The sequence below is a fragment of the Oncorhynchus mykiss genome, chromosome 11 (genome assembly GCF_013265735.2).
Source record: "Oncorhynchus mykiss isolate Arlee chromosome 11, USDA_OmykA_1.1, whole genome shotgun sequence".
Lineage (NCBI taxonomy): Eukaryota > Metazoa > Chordata > Actinopteri > Salmoniformes > Salmonidae > Oncorhynchus > Oncorhynchus mykiss.
This window is the reverse complement of record NC_048575.1, coordinates 67,303,795-67,324,242: the sequence shown is the minus strand read 5'-3', so window position 1 is coordinate 67,324,242 and position 20,448 is coordinate 67,303,795. Positions and strand designations below refer to the sequence as shown.

Here is a 20,448-nt window from a genome sequence, read left to right as displayed (position 1 = left end):
TATATTAAATTAAAATAGAAGTGTTCATTGTTCATGCAGTATCTTTTGTGACGACTGATGCGTTTTCTCCTGCATGTAACTGTGTTGACAGTCATTGATCTACTAGTCATTTTTCATTCCGAACAGCACCAGGGAATATCAGTAGCCAAAGTGGTGCTATATATCCATTACTTATGTCATAGCTAATTGTCAAACGATAAATATTTATACATTACTAGCTCAAACTATCTGCGAAGATGGGGGGGGGGTGCATTGCCCCCCCCCAGTCTGATAGTGGTACTGGGGTGGTGGATGCCCAGTCTCCCTTATGGTTCAGATCAGATGCCTACATAATACATACTGTACACCATAGACATGCATCATACACACAGATCCAGCTTAGAAAGGCCCAGGCTCATGAGCTCCACCAGCAGCAGATTTCAATTTAGAATGGAAAATGAATGTGCTCATGCAAAACATGTTAGTGCATCGATTCACTCAGGAGTCGCACCGAATCGTTTCAAACTACAACATTCCTGTATCGTGTCAGAGCTCATGTATCTAGATACGTATGGAATTGTTCTTGAAATAGAAAGATGTACATCCTTAGTACTGGACAAACAGCCTCATGATCCTCACAGATCAACCCAGGTGAGGAGAGGACAAGCAGCTGTAGCTTCAGTTGAACTGTCTGGCAAGACCCCCTGCTTTCAGTTCAACTGTCAATTTCCTTGGCCAGTTGTATTTTATTAGCTACTGAGGGAGGTTGCATATGTAGTTATCAATTTGTGTTTCCCTATTGGTGGAAATCAAGAGAAACTCTAGCCCCTTGTGTAGTTTATTTTGCAGAGCTGGTATTTTTTCTATGTTGTAATTGGATAGATAAAACACAGTGGTAGTGTTATAGTATTGCTCATGAACTAAGCTCTTTGTTGGTGTTATTCAGGTTTCTAGAGGATTGTATTCATAATTGCTTATAATGTAAACACTGATTTAAATGCATCCTCACAATGCACTCTATTAGGCTGATAAAGCCAGGCCGTTGTCTGACCTTCGCTAAGCTCTTGGGATGGTGAGGTGAGCGCTATTTACTGAGCTAAAATAATTTAAGTCCTTTAGACTAAAGTGCATGTTTTTTTACAGAATCCGTATGACGTAGATCATTTATAAATAGTGGCAGAGATGATAAAGAAATCGTAGTACACATGTAATTAGCCTACTTGTAATTGTTTGTGTTACATGCTGTTTTTTAAACTCTGACTTAAGTATAGCTGTATGATAATCAATCCCTCCTACCACTCCAGTATGTGTTAATCTCTCTGATGTGGTTCCCTATCTGTGTCCGGCTTTTTTAGTATTTTAGCCTCAGTCCAGGAGCTCTATAATGAAATCTCTGAATTAATTCAGTTGCTAAAGTGAGCTTGTATGACATGCTAACGCACTGTTTTTCTCTCTCTATTTCGCTCTCTCACTCTGTCACACACTCTCTCCAGTCACAACCACTCTACTATAGTCAGGCTCATCAAGATGTTATTGGTCTCAATTTGTAGAAAAAGTGAACAAGTATTGGACAGATAGCTAGATTGTCGTTTTGGAGGGCATTGCTGATTTATCCATAGCAACAGTTAGCCAAAGGCAACGTTTTTCATTTGCAAACTAAGATTACTTCTGTTTTGGGGCTTTAGGATGATTCTTGTTGCGTTGGGAGATGCTTGAATACATAATCTTTCAGCATTCTGTTTACTCCTAAATACAGCTAAGATATTTACCTCAAGTTGAGGACTTTTGAGGGAATATGGTGGAATAAAATAAATTATCAACTGTGAGAACCTTTGTGAAAGAACTTAATGAGGACCTGCTGGAATTGAGTTGCAAAGCTGGAAAGTTTGGTTATTTGCTTGGTTTATTACCCTGTCTAACTCTGAGATGTGTTGTTTCTTGCTGTTGGTAGTTATAACTGATGTCAGATCCATTATTTGTGTTGTGGTGTATCTGGATGACTGCGTGCTTTGCGTTTACTGACTGAAAACAAAGAGAAAAGTATCATTTTTTTTGTCTTTTCACACAAATTATTTTTAATTTTTATTTATTTCACCTTTATTTAACCAGGTAGGCAAGTTGAGAACAAGTTCTCATTTACAATTGCGACCTGGCCAAGATAAAGCAAAGCAGTTCGACAGATACAACGACACAGAGTTACACATGGAGTAAAACAAACATACAGTCAATAATACAGAATAAACAAGTCTATATACGATGTGAGCAAATGAGGTGGGAAGGGAGGTAAAGGCAAAAAAAGGCCATGGTGGCAAAGTAAATACAATATAGCAAGTAAAACACTGGAATGGTAGATTTGCAATGGAAGAATGTGCAAAGTAGAAATAAAAATAATGGGGTGCAAAGGAGCAAAATAAATAAATAAATTAAATTCAGTAGGGAAAGAGGTAGTTGTTTGGGCTAAATTATAGGTGGGCTATGTACAGGTGCAGTAATCTGTGAGCTGCTCTGACAGTTGGTGCTTAAAGCTAGTGAGGGAGATAAGTGCTGTCCTAGTCGGGACGTTATGTAAATACAAACTAAAATGTATCAAGTATCTCTTAACTCTCCATTCAGTATTCATTTTATGATTGTTCCTTCTCAAAGACAATGACAGGAGGAGTCCACAGGAGGCTGCTGAGTGGAAAACGGCTCATAATAATGGCCGGAAGGGAGCCAATGGAATGGCACCAAACACCTGGAAACAATGTGTTTGCTAATTCCACTGATTCCACTCCAGTCATTACCACAAGCCCGTTCTCCCCAGTTAAGGTGCCACTAACGTCCTATGGTGGAGTCTGTTCCTTAGATAATATGTTTAACCAACCTCCTTAATGTCTTGGGTAGTTTGGAACCTATAACACAGCTCTGACACCAAAATGCCTGTTTACTGTTCTGAGTTATCACTAGTACTCCTACGTAGGAATCTCATCATGTTGCTGTCCAAATCATCTCTTGGCTTGATCTCAATTCAGACAGAATTGACCCTATGCTATCCATGGGCACCAGGAGCTGTTTATGTTACAGTAATTGTAACTCTATCCAGCGCTATTGAGCCCATCTCTTTCATCCTTAATAATGCCCATCATGTATTATGCTGTAATAATGAATTGGCTGTTTTATTAGTTATAATATGGAATGGATAAGCAGCTGATTATTTATAATCAACCCTGCTAGTCAAAGTGTGGTTGTTATGTTCTGCTAAATAGGCCTATGTATTATTGCTGAGGGTTTTCCCCATGAAAGTGATCTGGAATCATTAGAATACTATAATATTCTCTTTTAATCAGAGTGGTTGGTAGCTCGCTCTGCTTTTAAAAATGAAACGCATTGACCTGAACTATCTTCCATTGGAAAGATTTGAGTCTGTTGTAACCCATCCTCTCCATTAATGAAGTGTGTTAGAAAAAAGATCTGGCACATTAGACAATTGCTGACATTTTACAGCTTTATCTTCTCAAATTACATTTGAAAATGGGGTCCACTTGATCTCCATCATGACCTAATGAGCACAACCGTATTTTTTTTTGTTGCAAAACTGTAAGTTATTTCTCATTGCTTTCACACATGAAAATGCTAAGCACATTTTTCAAAACAGTAAATGCAATTCTCCACAAATGACGCAAAACTCCAGTTGAGTAAATCATGACAAACAAAATGAAAACATTTTGGTCACCGCTGATGCAAATTACTTCCATGAATGTGAACCTCTTCTGCACATATGTAAAACCTCTGAACAATTGTGCAATCAGCAATCAGTCTTTAATCATGCATAAGAGGTCACCTCTGAGTTGCTGTTTCCAAGAATGGACCAAGGAAGAGGCCCCGTGAGGGCAAGGACAAAGCAGAGGCAGAGGGGCCCATAGAGGAAGATAGTTCTGCTCTCAGTAAAAATGGAAAAAGGTCAAATAAAGCATTTTGTTTCTGGATATTCATGCTCTTGAGTGACATTCTTTCTTCGTTGGTCATCTGGTAAAATCATTTTAGAAAAAAATGATTCAGCCCATGCTGTGATAATGTTTACTTGCCTTTTATGTTGCATACTATAATTATAGTATAAACAAATGGCCCAGATATATAAAAGAGGGTTCACCATGTTAGGGTATATTGATAGTGTAGTTAGTATTTATTGGGACACTGTCTAATGATTGATTTGAATAACTTTTCATTAGATAACAAGTTGTATTGTTTGATGGAGGTAGATGACTTTGTGTCATGTATTTAATATTTTGATTCTCAATTCATTTTGAAAGTGAAATGTGTAATTTTGGCCAAACTGTTTCAGTTTGGGCTGAGTGTTAATTGTTTCGAAAAAGTGAATTCTGTTTAGACAAAGGTGCTTAGGTAGTCGAGGAAAAACGGTATACAAACCTCCCTCAGGAACAAATGTTTATATTTGTGTGAAGTATGTCAATTTGCCATCCTGCAATCGTACATTTCTCAATATTTAGATTTTGAGGGGCTGTTTGTCCTTTGAGCATCATTGAAAGAACCACACTGGTCTTATAAGACAATTTAAAATGAAGTTTTCTCAGCCAAAGTTTTCAGCTGGGGAGTTGTCTAGCAGTGTACACAACCTGTCTGTCTATAGGCCTAGTAATACCTCTGATTAGTGTAAGAGGCTACAATCCAGTCTCTTCCTCCTCAGTGCCTTCCCTCTCACCCTGGATTCTCCTCTGTGTTGCTCTGATGTGCTGCCACGAATCCCTGCAGCATACAACATAGAAATAGAATCACTGGACACAGCCAATGGTAATGAGCTCAGCTGGGACGCAGTGCTGCAGGACAACCAGCAGCGTAGCCAGAGAGAGTGCGCTGAGACTCAGATTTCTCACTTACTACACAGAAATGGTTATTTATGGATATGAATGTCATTCTCTTCATGGTGATGTATCCTGAATAGGTACAAATATGCAATATCCTCCTTTGCATATTGGGGTATTACTCTTAACAATGGCTATTATTTTAATCATCTTTTGCTCCAAACGAGATCAAATTTGGTTGGACCGGACCAAATCTGAAACCAATCATTGATGTCTATGATTCACAAGTGTGGACATCAAAGTACAGCGCGGTAGAGCTCAGTAGATTACAGTCAAGTATACATTCGCGTAGAGATTTGTAGAGTTCAGTACAGTAAAGCAGAGTATCATACAGTACTGTACATTATAGTGTACTCTAGTGTGCTCTACTGTGTCCTGTACTGAACTCTACTCTACTGTACAGTACTGAACTGAGCTGTCCAAACTTGTGACCCCCACATGTTGTTTGTGACTACTATGATTTCCCATTGTAGCCAATTCAATTGAAAAAATTCCGTTAACGAATTTCAAGTTTTAATAACTGAATAATTTATAAACAAAATGTGTTATCAGTAAAAACACTAACTAATGGATAGGTCTAATTTTACTTGTTACTTCTGTGAACTTTCATTATCCTTCATCCTCATGAGAGAGCGAGAGAGATCAGAAACTTTCTTCAAGATATGTGGGTTGTTGGTAAGAGAATTACAAGGCACAAGGCAATGTTTATTTTCAATAAAAATGGATCCAAAACTAAATATGTGTTGATATTAGTTGACAGGGGTCTTTACTTCAACATTGTGTTTTTCAATGTTTTTTTTTGACCAGAAATCAAAGCCTTTGCTTATTCCACATTTTTAGGATGGAAAATTTGGTGAAAAATGTTTTTGACATAGAATGAACAGGTGAAGTTCATAGGAGCATGTGGGGCGGCAGGTAGCGTGGGGCGGCAGGTAGCGTGGGGCGGCAGGTAGCGTGGGGCAGGCAGGTAGCGTGGGGCGGCAGGTAGCGTGGGGCGGCAGGTAGCGTGGGGCGGCAGGTAGTGTGGGGCGGCAGGTAGCGTGGGGCGGCAGGTAGCGTGGGGCGGCAGGGTGCCTAATGGTTAAAGCGTTGGACTAGTACCCGAAAGGTGCAAGATGAAATCCCAGAGCTGACAAGGTAAAAATCTTTTGTTCTGCCCTTGAACAAGGCAGTTAACCCACTGTTCCTAGGCCATCATTGAAAATAAGAATTTGTTCTTAACTGACTTGCCTAGTTAAATAAAGGTAAAACAAATTATGTTGGTTGTCATGTGTCCTTTAACATGGACCCTCACACTACACTGCTCTGAACCCTGGGTAATTAGCAGCTACAGTTGAAGTCGGAAGTTTACATACACCTTAGCCAAATACATTTAAACTCAGTTTTTCACAATTCCTGACATTTAGTCTGAGTAACAATTCCATGTCTTAGGCAAGTTAGGGTCACCACTTTATTTTAAGAATATGAAATGTCAGAATATTGGTAGAGAGAATTATTTATTTCTGCTTTTATTTCTTTCATCACTTTCCCAGTAGGTCAGAAGTTTACATACACTCAATAAGTATTTGGTAGCATTGCTTTTAACTTGGGTCAAACGTTTTGGGTAGCCTTCCACAAGCTTCTCACAACAAGTTGGGTGAATTTTGGCCCATTCCTCCTGACAGAGCTGGTGTAACTGAGTCACGTTTGTAGGCCTCCTTGCTCGCAAACACTTTTTCAGTTCTGCCCACAAATTTTCTATAGGATTGAGGTCAAAGCTTTGTGATGACACTCCAATACCTTGACTTTGTTGTCTCTAAGCCATTTTGCCACAACTTTGGAAGTATGCTTGGGGACATTGTCCATTTGCAAGACCCATTTGCGACCAAGCTTTACCTTTGTGACTGATGTCTTGAGATGTTGCTTCAATATATTAACATAATTTTCCTTTCTCATGATGCCATCTATTTGTGAAGTGCACCAGTCCCTCCTGTAGCAAAGCACCCCACAACATGCCACCCCTGTGCTTCATGGTTGGAATGGTGTTCTTTGGCATGCAAGCTTCCCCTTTCTCCTCCAAACATAACGATGGTCATTATGGCCGAACAGTTCTATTTTTGTTTTGTCAGACCAGAGGACATTTCTCCAGAAAGTACGATCTTTGTCCCCATGTGCAGTTGCAAACCGTAGTCTGGATTTTTTATGGAGGTTTTGGAGCAGTGGCTTCTTCCTTGCTGAGCGGCCTTTCAGGTTTTGTCAATATAGGACTTGTTTTACTGTGGATATAGATACTTTTGTACCTGTTTCCTCCAGCATCTTCACAAGGTCCTTTGCTGCTGATCTGGGATTGATTTGCACATTTCATCTCTAGGAGACAGAATGCGTCTCCAGCCGTATGATGGCTGCGCGGTCCCATGGTGTTGATACTTGCTTACTATTGTTTGTACAGATGAACGTGGTACCTTCAGGCGTTTGGAAATTGCTCCCAAGGATGAACCATACTTGTAAATGTCTAAAAAAAACGTTTCTGAGGTCTTGGCTGATTTCTTTTGATTTTCCCATGATTTTCCCAAAGAGGCACTGAGATTGAAGGTAGGCCTTGAAATGCATCTAAAGGTACACCTCCAAATGACTCAAATTATGTCAATTAGCCTATCAGAAGCTTCGAAAGCCATGACATAATTTTCTGGAATTTTCCAAGCTGTTTAAAGGCACAGTCAACTTAGTGTATGTAAACTTCTGACCCACTGGAATTGTGATCTGTTAACAAATCTTAGTAAAACTACTTGTGTCATGCACAAAGTAGATGTCCTAACCGACTTGCCAAAACTATAGTTTGTTAGCAAGATATTTGTGGAGTGGTTGAACGACGAGTTTTAATGACTCCAACTAAGTGTATGTATGTCAACTTCCGACTTCAACTGTGTCTGCTGAAGGAAATGTTAGGAGTTTCTTGGAATGGATGGGATTGATTTATGTGACAGTAATGTGACTGCATATTCATATTTTCTCCTCCATTAGAGCAAATGTAGCACTTGACCTGCTCTTACGCTCTTAGGGAGCGATTTGAAGGGGGGGAGATAAATTGGTATTCCATTAGTCTTTTCATTTTAGCTATTTTGAAACAATGCTGTATTCAAGGCTCAATAATGTTATTCAGTGACAAGATTACTTTTTGAGCTCATAAAATGTTTACATTTCTTACTAATGTAACCATTTCAGAAGATGTAACTATTTCAAAACATGTTAAAAATTTATGGATAGTCTGGGTCAGTCAACAACAAGTTACATTCAAAGTGTTATATAAGATAAATTAGTTAAATGATTTGAACAAATTCACAAACTTTTTTGGTCATGAATTATAGAGGTGCCACTCTCTCCTAAACCCACTAATGACCAAGTTAGAGCAGTGTGCTGAACACCTTGAATGATTTACACGGAACTGTTGACTCACGTTTTCAATCAATTATTCAGTTCAACAAAAGTTCCATTCCATCTTCCTAACCTATTTCCACTCTCTAGTTGTTATATACACATTTCCGAGGCTTTCCAAGCATTGTATTCCTTGTGAAATGTAAAGCCTAATTTCTGTATGTTTAGAGAGATCTTTGAGAATATGGATAGAATGAGAGAGCGAGAGAGGACAGGGAAACAGAGGGAGAGCGAAGTAGAGACAGACAGAGATTGGCTAGCTCATGACAGTTGTGTTTTCTCTTCCTATGTAGCTGGTGAATGAATGAGTGCAGCGTCAGGCCTTTCCTCAGCCAAAGGGGGGGGGGGCACCTAGACGACAGCCCAATGTGACTCGGCAGCACATGTTGACGTCGATGTGGGCTCCTGAGCGGAGGTTGCACTGATTTATTTATTCAATCTCCTCTGCTCTTCCCCTATTAGTTTGTTGGTTGGAGCTGCAGCATTCAGACACTGGGTTTTCTCCTCATCCTGTCAGTTTGGTGCTTTGGCCCCTCCCCTCCTCTACACAGGAGCTCTGAATGCCAGCCTCCCTCCCTCTCTCCACTGATAACAGCTTACAGGCATTGTGCTGCCCGCTGGAACTCAGTGCCAAGGTCACATTATTTTAAAGAACAAGCGACACAAAATGCCAAAAGGTGAAAAGGCAGTCTGGAACAAAATAATCCTGTACTTGGCATTAATGGGATAATTCAAATGGAAGAGTAAGGGTTACTCAGATTAAAACAGACTCCTACATAAACCCAGAGATTTAGAGAAAATTATGTTACTGAGAAATATATATATTCTCTATCACTGTTATTTTACAGTGATAAAGAAAATATCCAAGTCATTTTAAAGTGTTAATCAAAATATCTATGTTAACATCCGCATACCAACCTGCATCCCACTGCTGGCTTGCCTCTGAAGCTAAACCGGGTCGGTCCTGATCTGCCCCTGGATGGGAGATGCTGTGGTTAGGGGTGTTGGAGGTCCAGTGGGTGCACTCTTTCCTCTGGTCTAAAGAAATCCCAATGCACCAGGGCAGTGTGTGCATTCTTTTGGATGAGACGTTAAATGCATGTCCTGACTCTCTGTGCTCATAACAAATCCCATGAAATGTATTGTAAGAGTAGGAGTGTTAACCCTGGTGTCATGGGTAAATTCCCAACCTTGCCCCATTCCATCATGGCCACCTAATCATCCCCCTCATTCCTAATTGGAGTATATCACTCCTTACTTCTCCACCTGATAGCTGATATGTGGTGAGCGTTCTGGCACAAAAATGGTCGCCATGCGTGACACACATTGGTGTTTGTCACGACTTCCGCCGAAGTCGGGTCCTCTCCTTGTTCGGGTGGCTTTCTACGTCGCCGGTCTTCTAGCCATCGTCAATCCACTTTTCATTTTCCGTTTGTTTTGTCTTGTTTTTCCACACACCTGGTTTCAATTCCCTCATTTACTTGTTGTGTATTTAACCCTCTGTTCCACCAAAGGCTTTGTATGGGATTGTTTATTGTAGTGCTTGTGCACGTTCCCAGTGAGCGCACAACGGGTTATTTTTGTGCCTATTTATCTTGTTGTTCTGGATGCCGTTGGTTTTGCTTAATAAATCTCTGGTTATTACCCAGTTCTGATCTCCTGCGCCTGACTTCTCTGCCGCCAATTATGCACCCCGCTACAGTGTTGGAGTTTCCCCCTTACTATGTAAAGCGTTTTGAGTACCTAAGTTGGTAGAAAAGCTCTATATAAATCCAATCAATTATTATTAAAGTAATGTGATTGTAGGGTAGGACTTATTATGCAGAATAAATCTCTGAAAATACATTATGTTTGACTTTGAATGGCTAGTTTGGCAAATTGTAGGGCCTGCCAGTCCTGAAAAGAATACGCAATTTCTGAAAAGAATCCGTAAGTCAAAAAATATTGAGATTTGTAAACTGCATGCCATACATATACAGTATGTATGTTTTCCATTATAAATCAGACCTGTCCTAAAACTGAGTGCGTGAACAAGCATTATAACTCCGCCTGGAAATCACCCTCCAGTCACCATTTATGGCAACAATAACACCGGTATAATTTGGAACTATTGGAATTAGGCCACAACAGTTTCTAAAAGAAAGAGCCATGGCAAATTTTATCATTTTGATAAAAAAATATATATATCCCTCCATTTGCAAAAAATACTTACTTGCCTGCTTGCAAAAGAATACTTCAACTAGAAAAAGTGCATAATCATGGTCTAATGTTTTCGTGGAGGTAAGGACATTCTCATGCCAAGTTCAGTTTTTAGAAATGCCAACTTTTGTGGGAAAACTGGCACATATTTTTGGGGTATATTTTGTCTGTACAGTACGCACGGTTTATAAATGGACCCCCTGGAGAACTCCTGAGGTCACCATGAACTTGTGAAAAGGACACTAATGCAGGGTGTGAACTGTTTGGCCAACCACCCATCTTCACTCCAGATCACTTCAACTTTGAACAGCTTAGACTGAACCTTTGTTTGGTATGGTTCAAAGTTGTTTGATTGCTTGCTTTATAGGTATCTCAAGTGAAGTTAAGTAACCTATCAGCGTGACATTGATTTATGCTCCGATGGATGAGCTGGGCCTTTTCTTTTGACGTTACTACTTGAAGATCTTATGTGTATATCCTGTTTTTCCTGCATCCTCAACTTGTCCTTCAGCTCTGAAACACATCCGCTGGCAAGTGCCTATCCCTACACTACCACACTATTCACACTTCACCAAACTATCTGTACTTTATTGTACTATTCATACGGCAAGTTATGAAAATACATGTGCAAAAGAGTAAAATAACAGTTCAATGATAACAAAAATGTCCAGTGATGACAACCAGGCAAATCAATGTGAATTGAATAAAATGTGTAAAAGTAGAAAGTATTGAGGAGTTTACTGAGATAGCTTTTTGCATTTGTCCTCTAACACGTTCCTCACTCCTCCTCACCTTGCTTATTGTTTATTTTATTCACCTGCAGTACCTGTTACTCCAGGGCAGGCTACACAAATAAATCATCTGGAGGATCTGTCTCCATCCAATGGGCTCATGATTTATTTACACATAATCATGGATAGAAAGAGAAAAAGAAGCGATGAATGGGCCACCCTAAGGCAGAAAAGTTTTGCTAGATTGTTCACCTGCTATTTCCTGTAGGACAACACGTACCCAAAGGCTTTTCCAATACCAGTGTTATAGTGTTATGTGGTCCTATTTGTTTTATTTAAAGCTAGTGATTTGGAGATGCCAATAAGGGACAAATAACTGAATATGTCCAAACTTTTGTATAAAGAAGACATTACATACATAAGATATGTTTTTTAATGTTAGGATTCGTCTTGTATTATTTAAGTATATGGTGATATTCTCTTTTAGCCTTTTACACTTGTGGGAATTGGCCTATATGGATAGGGCTACATTGAAATGTTTCTTACAGAAGAAATATTAAAAGCATATGCATAACCATGGTAGCAACTGAAAGGGAACAGTTTGTAGATAATGGGAAACTATTGAGACCAAAGTTGAATACACAACAGTTCACCTGACACGACTGAATCCAAACATTACTCTTGATTTTATGTGCTTTTTACATTTATTGTACTTTTTGCCGCATTTGTTGATAAGGAATCAGAAGGTACTCTGAATACATTTAGCAACATGACTATTCCTGGAAAATGTTGGGTAGGTGCAACATATGAGAGGACTAACTGGTGTCTCCAAGTGGCCACCCACGTCTCCAAAGTGTGCATAGATCCTAAGGAATTTCAATACACTTTTATGACTCAAAGAAGAGTCTTCAACTATAAGGTACTAGAGCAAGCACACATAGTTGTTTCATTTGGAACACAACCTTGCATCCCCGCCATCACACAGTTGAAATCTTGTTCTATTGCCAACATGAATAGCGAAGTTAGAAATACAATCTTACAGTGTTAGGCTTTCGCAAGGCAATTCAAGGAAACAGATCCTAATTTTGGCACACGTAGAAAGGACTCATGAGTGCATTCAGGTGCGTGTGTCAAGCAGCATTTCTTTCTTTTAAAATAAACAAAAATAGACTCATTCTGTTCAGAACAACCCTGGGTTTGACGTCATGTCATCTTGTAACTGTACATCAAAAGTGGTGATCATATATGTTGACCCTGTATATCCCATGAGTTTTATGATTTTGAGATATGAAATGCACATTCTATTATCTGAGGATAGCACCATAGTAAACAAAGAGAGAGAAGCATATTTCAACCCTGCAGGCGCAACACAAAACGCAGAAATAAAAATATAATTCATGCCTTACCTTTGACGAGCTTCTTATGTTGGCACTCCAATATGTCCCAAAAACATCACAAATGGTCATTTTGTTCGATTAATTCCGTCGATATATATATATATATATATATATATATATATATATATATATATATATCCAAAATGTCCATTTATTTGGCGCGTTTGATCCAGAAAAACACCGGTTCCAACTTGCGCAACTTGACTACAAAATATCTCAAAAGTTACCTGTAAACTTTGCCAAAACATTTCAAACTACTTTTGTAATACAACTTTAGGTATTTTGTAACGTAAATAATCAATCAAATTGAAGACGGGATGATCTGTGTTCAATACAGGAGGAAAACAAACTGTAGCTAGCTTTCTGGTCACGCGCCTCTATCTAACAGTACACTTCAAGTTACCATCGTTCAAGATGGCCGTTCATCTTCATTACACAAAGGAAAAACCTCTACCAATTTCTAAAGACTGTTGACATCCAGTGGAAGCGTTAGGAACTGCAAGAATGTCCCTTAGAAATCTCGATTCCCAATGAAAAACTATTGAAAAGAGTGACCCAAAAAAATAAATCTGAATAGTTTGTCCTCTGGGTTTTGCCTGCTAAACAAGTTCTGTTATACTCACAGACATGATTCAAACTTAGAAACTTCAGAGTGTTTTCAATCCAGATCTACTAATAATATGCATATCTTATCTTCTAGGGATGAGTAGCAGGCAGTTGAATTTGGGCAAGCATTTCATCCGGACGTGAAAATACTGCCCCCTGTCATCAAGTAGTTAATTATTCCATGTCCACGAACATTCGACCACCGATCAGAGATTGCTGCTTTCTCTATGATTTGCTTGCTCTTAACTTGAACTCTGTTGAACTATGCATCCAGGAAATGAGTGGATGGAGATGTGTATGCTGGGCGAAGAACATTTAGAAATCTCTTCCAATACACGTTGCCTGTGAGCATCAGAGATGAACCAGTTGCATACACAGCTTGAGCAAGAAATTCATCAGCATTTCTCTGACTACGTTCCTCCATTGACTCAAAAAAAAATCTGATTTCAGGAGGACCATGAGCTGTTGCTATCAATACGGTATTTGATTAATAATTTTCACCTCAAATAGAACTAGAGGGACTTTTGTCAGAGGTTGCTTGTTGTGAGCGCTGAGGGAACTTTTTGCTCTTGGCCAGATAATTCTGCGACTTTGTTGCATTCTTCACATATGATTTGGCACAGTATTTGCAAATGTACACAGCTTTCCCTTCTACATTAGCTGCAGTGAAATGTCTCCACACATCAGATAGTACCTGTGGCATTTTCCTGTAAAAAAAATAGTTTTGTAAAAAAACAACAAATACAATTTCATGTACAGATAAGTAGTTAAGCAGTTAAGATTAAACAACTCCTTTGTAAGATACATGTTTTAAAATGAAACATGTATGGAAACAGGTGAATTAACACTTCTCAGTTAGCAGGCTCACGTTAGCTAATACCCACATGGTAGCAAAAACGAACTAACAGAAATAGTTTAAACACACTTTGCTGTAGGCTACTATTTACTAGTTAACAACAAAAATCATGTATGTCATATCAAATATATTCACCCCACCCAGTATTGTAATCAAAACTTTCCAGAAAGCAGTAGTCCTTGGCTCAGACAGTGTAATAGTGTGGGCTCAAAAGCATCTCATGAGTGTGCAAGATCTTGAGAATCAGCTGTACATGTGGTGGAAGAATGCACTGTGCATGCAGAGGGTTGCAATTCCATTGAATTGGGGATAGTTTCACCAAAATATGCCACAAGACCCAGAATTGCCTTATGTGTATCCCACAAAAAAGCTTTTTTAAATTAATTTAAGCAAAATTCCCCAAATTCCCGGGCTTAACTTCCCATTTACCGTAAAGTTTCCGACCCTTTGCAACCCTATGTTAGTCTGAATTTAAAATGGATTAAATTGAGATGTTCTGTCACCGGCCTATGCACAATACCCCATAAAGTCAAAGTGTTATCTTAATTTTAAAAGTATTCAACCCTTTTATGGCTAGCTTAAATAAATTCAGGAGTAAAAATGTGCTTAACAAGTCACATCATACGTTGCATAGACTCACTCTGTGTGCAGTAATAGTGTTTAACATAATTTTGAATGACTACCTCATCAATACCTTATCAATACATAAAATGATCTGTAAGGTCCCTCAGTCAAGCAGTGCATTTAAAACACAGATTCAACCACAAAGACCAGGGAGGTTTTCCAATGACTCGCAAAGAAGAGCGCCTGTCGGTAGATGGGGTAAAAATATAAAAAGCAGACATTGAATATCCCTTTGAGCATGAATAAGTTATTAATGACACTTTGGATGGTGTACCAATACACCCAGTCAATACAATGATGCAGGCATCCTTCCTAACTCAGTTGCTGGAGAGGAAGGATGATGCCAATGGTGACTTTAAATCAGTTACAAAGTGTAATGGCTGTGATAGGAGAACTGGATCAACAACATTGTAGTTACTCCACAATACTAATCTAAAGAAGGAACATGAAACATAAAACATGCATCCTGTTTGCAATAAGGCACTAAAGTAAAACTGCAAAAAATGTGCAAAGAAATTTACTTTATGTCCTGAATATAAAGCTTTATGTTTGGGGCAAATCCAATACAGCACATCACTGAGTATCACTCTTCATATGTTCAAGCATGCTGGTGGCTGCATCATGTTATGGGTATGCTTGTCATCGGCAAGGACTAGGGAGTTTTTGTAGGATAAAAATAAATGGAATAGAGCTAAGTTCAGGCAAAATCCTAGAGGATAGTCTGCTTTCCAACAGACACTGGGAGATGAATTAACCTTTCAGCAGGACAATAACCTAAAAAAGAAGGCTAAATATACACTGGAGTTGCTTACCAAGATAACATAGATTGTTCCTGTGTGACGTAGTTACAGTTTTGACTTAAATCAGCTTGAAAATCTATGGCAAGACTTGAAAATGGCTGTCTAGCAATGATCAACAAGCTTGAAAAATAAAAAAAAGAATAATGTGCAAATATTATACAATCCAGGTGTGCAAAGCTCCTAGACTAACCCAGAAAGACTCACAGCTGTAGATGCTGCCAAAGGTGATTCTAAAATGTATTGACTCAGGGTGTTTCATTCTTTATAAATTTGCTCAAATGTACAAAAACATGTTTTCACTTTGTCATTATGGGCTATTGTGTGTAGATGGGTGAAAAAAATGGAATACATTTGGAATTTAGGCTGTAACACAACAAAATGTGGAATAAGTCAAGGGTTATGAATACGTTTCATCAAGAATCAATGGATATGTATCACTAATTTAGAAGTAAAAAAAATATATAGCTTCAGATTGCCCCTTTTAAGTAACTAGGTATTATAATCAGTTAATTTTTCTAGATTTGTTTTAATGCTTAAAGTGTTGCCATAGTTTATACATGCTTGACTTCTCTGCTCATCTGCCATGCCTAATGAAGGCTCCACAACGTTGATGAGATGAATGTGAGTGCTCCCAAATCTGCAATGTGAGTTCTCTAATGGAAGCAGGTCTGATCAACTATCTATCTTAGTATTACATTATAATTTACTTGCTCCATTATGTCCCTTCATTGCACTTGATCCATTCAAGCATATTATATTCTGTGCTATTTTAAAGTTCCTAATTTAAAAATGCCCAACCCAGTGTTACATTTCATGTAGTTGTTTATCTCTCCTCTCTCCCACCAGATGAAGTCTACAGAAGTGGACCAAGGGCTTTTCACAGACACCTACTGCAAAGTGTGCAGCGCTCAGCTCATTTCCGAGTCCCAGAGGATCGCCCACTACGAGGTACGGAATACTTGAAGAGCTTAATTCAGAAACGCTATATGTGAATTCAGAAATGTAGGTAAATTAACTTGTTTTGTTTAAATAAATTACACTAAATATAAACACAACATGTGAAATGTTGGTCCCATGTTTCGAGCTGAAATAAAAGATCCCAGAAATTTTCCAGACGCACAAAAAGTTAATTTCTCTCTAATTTTGTGCACAAATTTGTTTACATCCCTGTTAGTGAGTGTTTATCCTTTGCCAAAATAATCCATCCACCTGACATGTGCGGTATATCAAGAAATTGATTCAACAGTATAATCATTACACAGGTGAACCTTGTGCTGTGGGCAATAAAAGGCCATGCTAAAATGTGATAATAAAACTGTGGGTTTCTGCGCAAACTGTTTAGAAACCATCTCAGGGAAGCTCATCTGCGTGCGTGTCATCCTCACCAGGGCCTTGACCTGACTGCAGTTCGGCATCGTAACCGACTTCAGTCTTTATATGCTCACCTTTGATGGCCTCTGGCACACTGTATAAGTGTGCTCTTCATTGATGAATCCCGGTTTCAACTGTACCAGGCAGATGGCAGACAGCGTGGTGGTTATGGTATGGGCATGCTAAAGCTACAAAATGAACACAATCCATTTTATCAATGGAAATTTGAATGCACAGTTACCATGACGAGATCCTGAGATCCATTGTCTTGCCATTCACCCGCCACAATTACCTCATGTTTCAGCATGGGCGGGAACTATTTAGCAAAATGCTATATGCCTCACTTTCAGAATAAGTAAAATGTAACCAATAACTAGCCTACATTTGTTTTTATAAAGAACTGTACACATCTGTGTGTATGTACTGTGTGTGTATACAGTGGGGCAAAAAATTATTTAGTCAATCAATTGTGCAAGTTCTCCCACTTAAAAAGATGAGAGACGCCTGTAATTTTCATCATAGGTACACTTCAACTATGACTGACAAAATGGAGAGAAAAAAATCCAGAAAATCACATTGTAGGATTTTTAATGAATTTATTTGCAAATTATGGTGGAAAATAAGTATTTGGTCACCTACAAACAAGCAAGATTTCTGGCTCTCACAGACCTTCTTCTTTAAGAGACTCCTCTGTCCTCCACTAGTTGCCTGTATTAATGGCACCTGTTTGAACTTATCAGTATAAAAGACACCTGTCCACAACCTCAAACAGTCACACTCCAAAATCCACAATGGCCAAGACCAAAGAGCTGTCAAAGGACACCAGAAACAAAATTGTAGACCTGCACCAGGCTGGGAAGACTGAATCTGCAATAGGTAAGCAGCTTGGTTTGAAGAAATCATCTGTGGGAGCAATTATTAGGAAATGGAAGACATACAAGACCACTGATAATCTCCCTCGATCTGGGGCTCCACGCAAGATCTCACCCCGTGGGGTCAAAATGATCACAAGAACGGTGAGAAAAAATCCCAGAACCACACGGGGGGACCTAGTGAATGACTTGCAGAGAGCTGGGACCAAAGTAACAAAGCCTACCATCAGTAACACACTACGCCGCCAGGGACTCAAATCCTGCAGTGCCAGACGTGTCCCCCTGCTTAAGCCAGTACATGTCCAGGCCCGTCTGAAGTTTGCTAGAGAGCATTTGGATGATCCAGAAGAAGATTGGGAGAATGTCATATGGTCAGATGAAACCAAAATAGAACTTTTTGGTAAAAACTCAACTCGTCGTGTTTGGAGGACAAAGAATGCTGAGTTGCATCCAAAGAACACCATACCTACTGTGAAGCAGAGGGTGGAAACATTATGCTTTGTGGCTGTTTTTCTGCAAAGGGACCAGGACGACTGATCCGTGTAAAGGAAAGAATGAATGGGGCCATGTATCGTGAGATTTTGAGTGAAAACCTCCTTCCATCAGCAAGGGCATTGAAGATGAAACGTGGCTGGGTCTTTCAGCATGACAATGATCCCAAACACACTGCCCGGGCAACGAAGGAGTGGCTTCGTAAGAAGCATTTCAAGGTCCTGAAGTGTCCTAGCCAGTCTCCAGATCTCAACCAAATCGAAAATCTTTGGAGGGAGTCCATGTTGCCCAGCAACAGCCCCAAAACATCACTGCTCTAGAGGAGATCTGCACGGAGGAATGGGCCAAAATACCAGCAACAGTGTGTGAAAACCTTGTGAAGACGTTTGACCTCTGTCATTGCCATCAAAGGGTATATTACAAAGTATTGAGATACACTTTTGTTATTGACCAAATACTTATTTTCCACCATAATTTGCAAATAAATTCATAATAAATCCTACAATGTGATTTTCTGGATTTTTCTTCTCTCATTTTGACTAAATACTTTTTTGCCCCACTGTGTGTATATATATTCAATACAGTAATATGAGATCTTTATGAAAAACATGCACACTTTAGTAATTTAGCAGATGCTCTTATCCAGAGTGACTTACAGTAAATACATTAATCTTAAAATAGCTAGGTGAGCAATCACATATCACAGTCAAATATGCATGATATGAACATTAAATTTTAGAAAAACAATGAATATATAGCGCTTTGCAATAAAACACATTTTCATACACATCTAATATCTATAAATAAACAAACTGAGAACACCCCTAAGCATTCATATCGGATTAAAAAGCACTTAAAAATTGGTTGATTTTATAGAATTTTGGAAATACTCTTCACTTACAGTACACTACATTAGGTCCCCCGCCAGTCTGGACTGACACGACACATCATAATGAACATCAGTCGTACAGTAGATCACCTGCTGGGTGTCAACAAACTATGTCGATTCAACATGTATTATTGTCTGGAAATGAACAGAAAATGATGGCCTACGTTCTGTGGTGAGAGGCGATAGGACGACTCGCGACGCACCTGCTGTGCACGGCTGACGTTCATGTTAGTCTGTCAAGTCTTTTAGGGATGAGAGAGACAGCTTACCAGACGATTCAACCATTAATAACCAAGGCTTAGGTCATACTGTTTGTTCTATATCAGTCAGAGCCGCTCAGCAGCAGCAATCCCAAACAGCAGAAAGCTGCAGTTTTAAGGCACATGACTCACCTGGTTTTACACAAATATTCTTAATTATTTAGTTAAAGCGCTGACGAACAGCAAACACTGTCTGGCCCCATTGCTTTCCAGGACCACCACCTGGTTTGTCAGAGATATTGCAGAAGAGGTTCTCTATCGAAGTGTTTCCCCATTGCTTTAGTTTGGCCAGTGCTCGCCAGAGTTCAGCTGCCTTGCATTTTCTTCTGCTTGACTACCAACACCTCATAGAATGGTTATAAAATATGAACACAGACTCTTTCAAATTACAATGTATGCCAGCACCTGTTTCATTCCACTCCAAGCACAGTGGCTGCCTTTTGGGAGGTAACTTGGCTCGTCTTTATTACAGATGTTGCCTTTCACTCACTGCAACAGTCAGATGGCCAGAACAGAGCGTCTGACTGCACTGCAGGGCCCATGGTGCATTTGTATGGACATCAGGAATAATAGGAGCTGAAGGGACTCATATGAGTCTTTGTTCATTCAGTTTAAGTATTAATCAGAGTGCTTGCCTTGCTCACACCTGACCGGTCACGGAGGTTGCTCATCACTCACTCACTCAACTTGTGGTCTTGGCCATCTTCTCCAACGTGCCCCAGCTCTGCTGATGTTGTTGGAGTTCAGTTTTGTTTGGTTGCTACGGTAGCAACTATACTGCTGAACGTTTTGAACGATGTTACACTTGATACTGTTATTTCTGATAGCACTGAAATATTATGTACTGTATATACTTTGATCAAGTTTTAGATTATTATAATTAGTTGTATCCCTCATTCTCTGAATAGTCTGTGATAATATGAGACAAACTGTGTGCAATGACGTTCCATTGGGTTTAAATAAGGATGATATGTTCAGAATATGTGTTTAGACCAGGGGTGTCAAACTTATTTTGCCCCGCGGGCCTCATTCAGGCTTCAAGGTCTGAAGGTTATATTTCCTTTCCGTCAAAATTTGCTAAAAATAGTCCTCTATACTCTAT

The 20,448-nt window shown here is 39.3% G+C and overlaps 1 protein-coding gene across 2 annotated transcripts in view; it reads left to right on the top strand.

The window, feature by feature from the left end:
• Nucleotides 1-20,448, top strand: part of LOC110535096 (zinc finger matrin-type protein 4) — a 187,146-nt gene that overhangs the window by 19,933 nt on the left and 146,765 nt on the right. For both annotated transcript variants that reach the window (XM_036936176.1, XM_036936175.1), the window contains exon 2: nt 16,309-16,410. In XM_036936176.1, the coding sequence (XP_036792071.1) occupies nt 16,309-16,410 (102 nt within the window). The remainder of the gene's footprint in view (nt 1-16,308; nt 16,411-20,448) is intronic.